This window comes from Pelmatolapia mariae, linkage group LG10_11, assembly GCF_036321145.2.
Source record: "Pelmatolapia mariae isolate MD_Pm_ZW linkage group LG10_11, Pm_UMD_F_2, whole genome shotgun sequence".
In the NCBI taxonomy this organism is placed as follows: domain Eukaryota; kingdom Metazoa; phylum Chordata; class Actinopteri; order Cichliformes; family Cichlidae; genus Pelmatolapia; species Pelmatolapia mariae.
In genome coordinates, this window is record NC_086236.1 from 44,135,211 (window position 1) to 44,145,533 (window position 10,323).

At 41.3% G+C, this 10,323-nt stretch overlaps 1 protein-coding gene across 1 annotated transcript; it reads right to left on the reverse strand.

Moving 5' to 3' along the window:
• Positions 1-531: 531 nt before the first annotated feature.
• On the reverse strand, positions 532-10,086 carry wdtc1 (WD and tetratricopeptide repeats 1). The gene is made up of 16 exons (XM_063488630.1): positions 9,937-10,086; positions 9,289-9,431; positions 9,124-9,207; positions 8,980-9,026; positions 7,882-7,993; positions 5,358-5,545; positions 5,074-5,256; positions 4,841-4,935; positions 4,622-4,737; positions 4,432-4,507; positions 4,257-4,353; positions 3,988-4,158; positions 3,655-3,890; positions 3,246-3,411; positions 2,173-2,365; positions 532-2,014 (listed from the first exon to the last, which is right to left on the reverse strand). The coding sequence occupies exons 2-16, from the start codon at positions 9,352-9,354 to the stop codon at positions 1,817-1,819; spliced, it is 2,028 nt and encodes a 675-aa protein (XP_063344700.1). The 5' UTR covers positions 9,355-9,431; positions 9,937-10,086; the 3' UTR covers positions 532-1,816.
• Positions 10,087-10,323: the final 237 nt, after the last annotated feature.

The window sequence follows — 10,323 nt, forward strand, 5'->3', positions numbered from 1 at the left end:
GCAGCACGGGCCATCTGTTCGTCGATTGCGGCCTTTACGGTCAGCGAGGAGGGATTAATATTAGCTGCAGAGCCCTAGCCGTTTACCTCTATAACAAATCTAAAAAAAATAATTAATTTTTTGTCGTTTTCATGTATTGCGATAGTCTTTATATCCATGCGTAATGGTCTAATTTTACTGTAAAACTGACTGCTTTGTGATTCTGCGATTAATTCACCACATAAATGAAACATCTGCAAAACACTGCTTTTCCAGCCCAGCGTTGCTGCTACAGAGTTACCTGCAGTAGCTTCTCCCACAGATGGGTCACCTCATTACTGCGAAGCATACGGGGGCATGAGATACTCACTTAACTTGCTTGTGATGTACCGTGCTCACATTTGTTGCCCGACAGTCAGCAAAAAGTGCGGACACTGACGAATGGGGATCCTCCTAACCTAGATAAAACTAAGTGCTACTGTACGCGTTGTGTAACCAAGCTAAAAAGGGCAAACAGATGAAACAAACAATGAATCAAAAGGATACTGAGGTGGTGTTCAATAATTTTTATTCTTTGTTCTGTTTGCCACAAAGGTCTTACAGGATTCCTCAAAGAAAACAGAGCATCTCAAATTAATGAACAAATGAAAACGCATGGAAGCCTTAGTGATGCATGTAGCTGAGGACTCCATTCATGAATATTTACCCTATCTAAGGGTAAAGAAGACCCAGCGAGCACTGGATGGCTTGTGGCTGTGCTCTTTTATTGCCCTGCATCTATGCTCAGAGAAGCCTCATGCAAGCAGGACTGAACACCTGGCTGCAGCAGAGGACTAATGCTAGAGCCACGCAGCTAGTAGGCAGGAACCCTAACGCTGCCCCCTCCCCCCCAAAAATGACATTGACACTTCATCTCAAATGATGTGTAATCAACAGGACTAGAAGAAAAAAAAAACTGTATTAGAAAGCTGCTTTCTTTGACCTGTCAATAATCTATTGTAAGAAAACCTCTTAACTAAAAGGAGCCAAAGTTATGTTTCAGTGAAACAAAGAAGTCTAACATTAATCCTTGGCTGTTTACGTGACAGATGGCAACCTTTGGCAGAAGAACCCCTTGTTTTTTTTTCTTCCTCCTGACAGTTGTAAACTAAACAAAGCATATAAATACATTTCATTAGAGCAACTCTGGCAGCGTTCACAACTTAAAGAGTTAACAAGTTAATTCTAGCCTTCCAGTGGCCAAAACTCCAACGGAAAATTGGATTGAGGCTAACTTAAATAACTTGGGTGTGCAGCCTTTCCGAGATGAGTGGGTACTGTGACGCTTTGCTCCATCTGCCGAGCAGACAGGAGTTGTAACAAATACACCGTTTTCGGGTCAGAGATCTTATTCTGACCGCGCGGCCACACGCGGACCTGAAAATAGGTCACCAGATACGCGCCTCTCCAACATAAACCTGAGGAGCGATACGTGCTGAACTCCTCCTTCTTTGTGAGAAAGTGGGGGAGTGAAGTTTGAAGGTGCTCTCCTCAAAGTCATCCCACTGCCACCGCAGGGTGGAGGGAGGGACGGGCTGAGGTGTTGTAGGTGCTTCGAAGGGGTAGAAGGGTGCTGTCGCAACCCTCCATGAATTCCTCTCCTCCCAAAAGTGGTCTCCACCAGTCCTCTCACAGGACAGGGGAGGGTGATGCATAGTGCAGAGATGTGACACGACATTCACTCAATGTTCTGTCAGACGGGGCTGGGGAGGAGGGCGAGGGGATTTCAGATTCAAACAGGAGCTAGTAGAGTGCTTTGCTTCCTAAAATCCATTCTGCAGAATGGATGACTATTTGCTTAGCTGGGCCTGCACTGTACTTGTCCCTCTGAGCTGTCTTCATCGTCTGAACCATCTGGACCGACACCGCGCAGGCCTGTGATGCGATAGCCCATGTTAAGCAGCATGACCTCCAGTGGATCCGCGTTCATGCGCCGCTGATTAGCCTGAGCAGCTCCCTCCATGTCTTCCACCACACGCCCATTTTCGCTGTCTGTCTGCAGTATTCAAAAAGAAAAAAACAAAAGAAGTGATCAAATATAATTCCAACAGCATGACACATCTTTTTGATTAATGCCATCTCCTTAACACACTCCCAAAGCATGTCAAGACCAAGTCTGCCAAGTCTGCACATAGAGGAGTTTCCTCTGTTTACCTCTGGCCTGGGGTTCCATAACCGAACGACAGGGTCGATACCGCTAGTAGCCAGGAAGCAGTAGCTGGGGTGCGGCTGTAGGCAGTTGACTATGGACTCATCCCCCTGCAGGATCCTCACAAGATTGGTTGTTTCTTTTTCCCAGATAAAGAAAGAGCCATCATCCGAGCCACTTACAATATACTGGCCTTTGCTGCGGAGAAAAAGAATCCATTCAGACCTGCCTGATGAGCCATGTTCCTGGGACACAAACCTTTTACAGGGAATTTAAATATTTACTTGGAAAATTGTGCAATCGTTTTACATTGAACTTCTTTCATAGAATGTCGACTTCACTGCGCAGATGTGTACAGTACTGAGAACAGTTGAGGTGAAGGTTAAGCAACAGCAGCGTGCCATTTTCTACCGTCACTCAGCATACAGTACCTCTTTTGGCCCATGGTATCAAAAACCAGTCTCGTTAAGCTGTTGGAACTGCACTCACTAATCAAACACATCATAAAGATTTGTGTTTATTTAAAGGTAAACTAAATGAGCCACAGCGTGAGTTGGTGTTGATTAGAATATATTCTGACTGTTATAATGTCATGGGAAGTAGACGATTTAGTCACACTTTTGAACAGCAAAAACAAACAACTGCTTCATAGGCCAACATCTCCTAAAAGTACGAACGACTCTATAGAAACTAAACAAACAACTTGTTTAGATTGAGGTACTGTTGATTGTGTAAAACTAGTAGAACAAAATTATGTAAAAAAAAAAAAAAAAAAGCCCAAATAGTAGTAAAACAGAGAAGCTGTTAATCAGACCCCAAAAAGCTGCTCACACATGCTAAAAATATGGCTGAGATTCCGCAGCTTTGTAATAAAGAACACTTTACTTCTGTGTAGCTACTTTCAAAGCTGTTTGAGCATTTTGCTGCAAAAGAGATTTGACTAGTTATTATTAAAGGCTCGGCTTTATTTATAATCGCTCAGTACAGTGTGTCATTTAGATAAAGATCACATTACATTTGAGAGCTCACGACTGCCCCCTAGTGATGACACAGCAGCCTGGCAACGAGATGCACCCACCTTCCAAAAAAGTTGGCTTCTTTGATGTCAGTGGTGGTGTTACAGTGACCGCAGTATCTGTGTTTGTAGTCAAAGCTGCGCTCTCTCAGCTCCAGCTCATCTTCAGGAATGGACTCCTTCCGACTGAACGAGTGGAATCGGATGGAGCTGTTGGCCTTTTTATCTTCTGCAGTTAAAGATAAAAATTTTTTTTATTTTTTTTTACTGTAATTCACACAGATTTTAAAACTAAAATATACACAAAGAAACGGCACGTGTACTACAAAGCTGTTTTTTTTAGTGAGCATACAATCATTGTAAATAATGGCAATTATCCAATGAAGTGTGATATAAATGTTTATTTCAAGATCTGTGTAAATTCTCTGAGAGTTACTGAAAATTAGCCAAGAGCCATTTCTTTCTTTCCCACCTGATTCTGACTTGGAGTAAAGAGCAGCCTTGATGTCTTTATCTAAGGCATCGCAGGCACTGCTGTGCGCCTGCTCTGGAAACTTCCCTTTGAAATCGTCCAAACACTCCAGAGCCTCAGCCACATATTTTAGCTCAAACAGACACCGTGCCAGCCTGAAATGTGCTTTCAGATGACCGGGGTTTAGACTCAGAGCCTTCAGACAGTCCCTGAGGGCATCATAATGGTCTCCATCCCTAAGAATCACATAGAAAAACATAAACACTCAGGGTTTCCAAAGCTTTTAGAATAAGAAAACCCATCATTCCTCTGCACTGAAACAACAACGCGTACCACTTGCGTTTCATATATGCCGCAGCTCTGTTCCCGTACAACATGGCGTTGCTGCTCGCCTGATGAATGCCTAAACTGTACAGCTGGATGGCCTGTGTCCACTGCTGCCGTGCAAAGGCATCATTAGCTTGTTGTTTTACCTTCTCCAGGTGAGGAGGGAGGTCATTAGAACTGAAAGAGAAAAGGGAAAAGCAGATATTTTGAAATAAATTCAAATATATAACCTTTAAAGACTCAATAGACATCTAGTGGAAAGAGCCGACGTTTACCTAGACTGCATTTTGCCCCCAGTAAAGCGAATGTGGCCAGCTGGCAGGTGAATTCCATTGGAGACGCCGTTTGTCGTCTTTCCATTCTGCACATCTCCTGGAAAGCGAGAGATTCAATAATCGGCATCCTTCACGTACTTTGGAGTTAGTGTGAAACTCAGTGTTTAGTATCTACCTGTTGACGATTGGCATTTCTTCGGAAGCAAGAATGTATATGGCCTCTGTTTAAATGTCAAGTCAAACAGATACACCTGTAAGAACCATAAACACACAAGGAAAACATTTTAACACAGACAGTAAAAGGATCCCATAAGAAGGCCACTGCGATTCTCACATGGTTCCCTGTTTGTTTGGTGATGCATTACCTGTTCCCCGCCCATGTTAACAAGCAGCTCGGTGCCATCAGGACTGAAAGTAACATAGGTGGCAACCAGGACCCTCAGGCGGTTATTGTAGTCAGGGAGTTTCACCGGCAGGTGACCTGAAACATTCAGTCAGATGGTAATGGTATTAAACCACAGTCCAGAATATAAATGCACCCCATTAAAGGAATCTGATTCCAGACAATTTATCTGTACACACACCTGCAACATAATACTGCCCAGCTCCATCTGGGATGGGCTTCTGCCTTTCACAGAATGTGTGCACAGCTGCTGATGTGCTTTGACTCAAAGATTTCCTGTGTGAGGGAAAAAAAAAAAGTTCTGAACTTCCTTGTCAAAACTTGGAACGCACCACAGAGTAACTACAAAGCGCTTTATTTGACAGTTTGCCGAGTACTCACTACCACAGAATAGCATGAAAAAGCCAAACTCACCTGTAGTTGTGTATCATCCTGATGTCGTACAGACGTACAAAAGGCCCATTGGCTCCCACAGCCAGGTAGTTGTTGTCCCGTGGGTTAACAGCTAAACATTTGGCCTCGACGAGCTGACCACAGAACTCTGTGAGGTCAACCAGCACCTCCGAGTGTTTACTGTTCTCCCTCAGGTCGTACTGTCTGCAGTGAACAAGGACAACATGCACATATTACCTTGGCAAAACCACCCACTACCAATATAACATTTGACTTTAATACATTATTGATCTCTTTGGTCTAACCTGATGATGCCGTCCTCTGCAGCACTCCAGAAGGTGTTGGGCCACATGGGTGCTGTGGCTATGCGTTTAACTCTGTTTGTATGATCAGAAAACATATGGATGGTTTCCTTCACTGTCAGGTCATGCACGTGGACTTTTGTGTCCGCTGCACCTGTTACCAAAATTCTGTCCCCGGAGTGAGGCAGGAACTGCATGGACAAATAAAAATACCAAAGTGAACTGATAAGAACTGAGATGCAACACTTTATTGGCTCATATTGGCACTGTTGACATCAGGCGACCAGCTGATTAGTAAATAAGCTGACAGAGTCCAACGATCATCTGTAGGGCATGTTCGGTTTAATAGTCCTCATATCTGAGACAGATATAAGGACTGCGTTTGATTCTGTACTCAATTAAAAGTACAAAATAGAGGTCGATATACTTTAAAATAGGAGGTATTTATTAATAATGAAGATCAATTTGTTACACTGCCGTTTGAAAACCTGAGCTGTAAACACTGGCACTGACCCAAAATCTTACAAACAGCACATCCCCACTAAGTATACACACACAATGTTTGAGAAAGGCTTATCTTTGAAATAAATGGTGATATAATTGTCAATAGTCACACACAGGACATTGTTATGGCATTTACAAAGACTTCTTAAGCTGAATTCATAGTCCAATGTTTGTATCCGTTTACATAGCTGTATGGCTATACAGAGAAGAGGATTATGGGAACTCAACCAAAACAGAGGGTGCAGAGGCACACTTGCTGCAGTTCTCCACAAAAGCCAACAGCATGTCAGCTGACGGAGATGACACAGTGTGTAAAATGTATCGAACAGGAAAGCGAACACCAGTGGAGTTCATCACGAGTAGGAAGAAAAGGAAATAAGACATCAAAAAATATATATATATTATATATATACAAAGACAACGACTACAATGGAAAGTTTTGTTTTTAACCCCTTTTTATAACCCCTCTACATCCAAGCATCATACAGAATGCCTGGACTTGTTTTGTAATTTTGGGAAAGTTGCATATTAATTCTCATATTTCAGGAACCAATGATTTTTATTTGTAGCCCAAAATGGTAATTTTGTGTTACCTCACGGTAATGTGAGGCTCACATGGTAAAATCTAGGGGCTACCTTGAGAATGCTTTGCGCTACCGTGATACACTGAACATCCCCATAAAGCTAGCCTTCTCTTCTTTTCAAAATTGTTTGAATTTTGTCTCCAGTACAAACGGTAACAGAGTTACGGTCGTTTAAGAGATGTGGGCCCACCACTGGTGACGGTAAAAAAAAAAAAGAAGTTAAAAAAAACGTTTTTAAAAAGTGTTTTTTACACCATTTTTTTTTTTTTTTTTTTTATTCACAGCAGGTACTAAGCTAAAAAAGAACTGCAGAAACAAACAAGAGTGATCCACACAACACACTCATTGTCCCACATATTTCTAACACTGACCCCAAGTGACAGTAAACAGTTACAACATGTAGATGTGGGTCTACAAACCTGCAGGCTACGAATGCACCAACATGCTGTGAGCTTTGATCACACTGCAGATTAAGGCTGGGCAATATGGCCAAAAATATTTATAACGATATATATTTGAAAATTTGCGATAACGATAAAACTGACGGTACAATTGACATGAGACAAAATACTTTACAACTCTACAACTTTATTAGTTCAAAAATAACCCCCATCAATGTATTTTCACATAAACAAGCAGCTGTTTTTTATGTGCATTAAAGCTATATAAAAATTTAACAGTGCAAATGCAAATTCCTTGCTGACAGATTAACCAAAAGGCATTTCCAGTGGAAATTGGCCGACAGATCCTGAGCATAACATGTATAATATCCACAAAACTTAAAAAGAGGTTATACACACACAATGCGGTAATATTATGTTGAAGCACAGTACGTATCACTCTGCGAGGTTCCCGACTACGGTAGCCGTAATGCTCCGACAATCCATCAAGCGGTGCGGCTTCGTAGCTTAGCAAAGTCGTACTAAAACATTTTTGACAGATTTTTGAGCGCCGTGTACCACATAAAATCGGTTCGGTAATAACAGTAATAACGACGGCCCGCTTGCATGCTCTGCCAAGAATTGTTCTTTGGTGTGTATCTGATGGACGAAAGCCAAAAACCAGTTCCACACCACTGAAGTTGCAGCATTTTTACAAACCAATTCTGGTTCATCTGTTTCATTCAATGATCTGCTTTCGCCCTTCTCATTCTCCATCGCCGTATAAAAACAAAGGCACTGCGCATGCGCATTTTACCCATATTCTATCGCGATATTTAATTTTCTTATCATTGCCTAACATTATACCGGTATTACCGTGAACGGTATGATATGGCCCAGCCCTACTGCAGATCACAGTGAAAATTATTCTCTGCCGTATTTTAGTATTTAACCTTGAGGAAGAGCAACAAGGCAGCCTCAATTGTGCAATGACTGCAGTATTAATATGTTTCTAAGCTCAGGCACCATCCAGTACACTGTAGAATGTGTTCTCCTTACCTTTACAGAGAATATGTTAGCTGCATGACCTGTGTGCATAGTTGTTAGCTTCTTGTGCCTGAATGGATCCCAGATGATGGCATGCTGATCATCCGAGCCTGAAGCCAGCAGACTGAGTACAAGGAAAAAATAATAACAATTCAAAGAAGCCAAGCAGCATTTCTTTAAGGTATGCACCTTTTTTTTGTTGATTTATTACATTTACACGTTATATTACAGGTATTAGAACTAACTAATAAGCAGCTGGATCCGTGTTGCTAGATTCACTTTAGAATGGATGCAATATTTTTATGTTAAACTGATCCATCCTGGTGTGCTGAAAGTGTCAGATTACGAAAGAAGCAGACTCACACCACTGATAAACATGGCGAGTGAGACTACTTTTACTAATTAGTAGACAATGTTGGGGTTGTTACAAGGAAAAAAGTAATGTATTAAACATTACTGGTTACTTTTCTTAAAATTTATGTAGTACATAAAATTACTGAAACACACTGTCACATAATTAATTACCAGGTAACTAATATAAAACTGAGGTTACAGTTCCACGCACCAACACAAAACCTCACTCTAATGAGGACACAAATGCAATCTTTCTTTTAGTTTTTACATATGAAAACAAAGTCAACAACACAAAACAAAGTTGAAAGGGTCTTCAAAGCTTGTCTAGCTTTGTGTATAATGCAGATGTTTCTGTCCTACATGCAGTTTGCATTTCATCATGGCACTCTTGTCCTTTGGTGCAATAAAAATAAAAGTAATAACCATATTTCTGCTCCTTAAAAGCATTAAAAAAGTTTTTTCTTTCTAGCAGCCAGTTGCTCAAATAACTGAAGAGCCTTTGTAATTCAAGTAACAACATAACTGTAACTGTATTGTAATTAGTGAGTAACGCATTACATTACTAAAATAAAATATAATGTGATTATATTATTACTTTGGAACACGTTAGACCCAACACTGATAGTAAAAGTGCGACATATAAAATCCAAGCGGGAAGTGAACAGGATGCAAACCTTATCTGGACAGATACAACAGAAAATCACTGTACATACAGGGTTCACAGTGAATCACGCGATAAGATGTTTGATGACTTACTCTCCACGTTCGTTCCACTCCAAACAGTTCACACAGCCTGTGTGGCCCTGTTGAAATAAATGACATTGAGGGTCAGACGAAGATAACAAAAGAAAAAAAGTGTCCCAATGTGTTTACAGAAAAATATGTCATGTTATCAGTGACCTGAAGCTCAGCCTCCAGTCCAAGTCTCTTGATGAAGGGGTCGGTCACATGGTATAACCTTTGGAAGCTTGCAGCTCTCTTGTCCTAAAGATAAAAGAGCACATCTCCATCAGACTCTCCATCAGACGGGGATGATCACACTGGCTCTGGACTGTTCTTACGTACCCTGATCTGCCTGTGCAGGATATCTCTGGAGATGTTGGCAGTAGTCATGGCCTCACCGCAAAACATAAATTAGGTTCCGAGGCTGGAGGTTTCCAAGGGTCAGAGGTCAGGTGTCATTTACTCTTTTTTTCCTTGTGACCAAGCTGTAAAAACGCAAAATGCATTAAGGCAGAGCAGAGACTTGTTAGAAGACAGAGATCTTACACAGGTATAGCGTCAATGTCAGCTTAAAAAAAAAGGTAAAAAGTCGACATTATACTCAGGCATATGAGTTATTCACCGATTTTTTGTTGCTCCTCTGACATAGGCACAAAACATAGCGCTAGCTGGTCTACAGATAGTATTTGCTCCCGTCACCTACAAAGCGACTTCATTAGCTAACCAGGCTAATGTTAGCAACGCAGCTCTGGGAATACAACAACTGACAGTTTTGTAAAAAACTAACAATTATTTAAAATCTAAAGCCCCATTAGCCTACGAGAATGGTTAACGACCCGTGCACAGGGCCTTTGAGAGACCTGTCGTTCACCAAGAAGCTGGCGTTAGCGTACTGGCGTTACCTTGCTAGCTAAACAAAACATCCACTTCATATAACGTTAACATTTGCAGCGCTTTGGTGATAATTTACAACCGTTAAACAAAACTCACCGTTTCCCTCGAGCTAAGGAAGCCTCTGTCAAGAAATGTCCATTTAGTAAAAGTCACAAATTGCACTCTGTGTGACTTTGTTGACAGGATACTCGCTAATACCTTCGCAGACCTGAACACAACCCTCCTCCCACTGCACATAAGCACGCAACTTTGTTCCGCCAGCTAAAAACACACTAAACTCTTCCGGTCTGTTTGGACATCACAATAAAAGCATTCCAGAATAAAAGCATTTTCAAGTAACGTTTAATAAAGGAGCACTACATCAAAGAATGTAACATATATTTGCCAAATGTTTAAGCAATACATAGTATTATTTTGTAATTTGATGGTAATCTTGAAGGAGGAATTTGTGAATAGTGTTGTGCAGGTGAATCAAGTGTAAGT

Excerpts from the sequence above, each read along its gene's own strand:
- wdtc1 (XM_063488630.1), bottom strand. The coding sequence starts at position 9,354 with ATGTTTTGCGGTGAGGCCATGACTACTGCCAACATCTCCAGAGATATC. Across the intron at positions 4,738-4,840 it reads TGGGCAGTATTATGTTGCAG|GTCACCTGCCGGTGAAACTC; the intron begins GTGTGTGTACAG and ends TGAATGTTTCAG. Across the intron at positions 3,891-3,987 it reads GCATATATGAAACGCAAGTG|GGATGGAGACCATTATGATG; the intron begins GTACGCGTTGTT and ends TGTGATTCTTAG.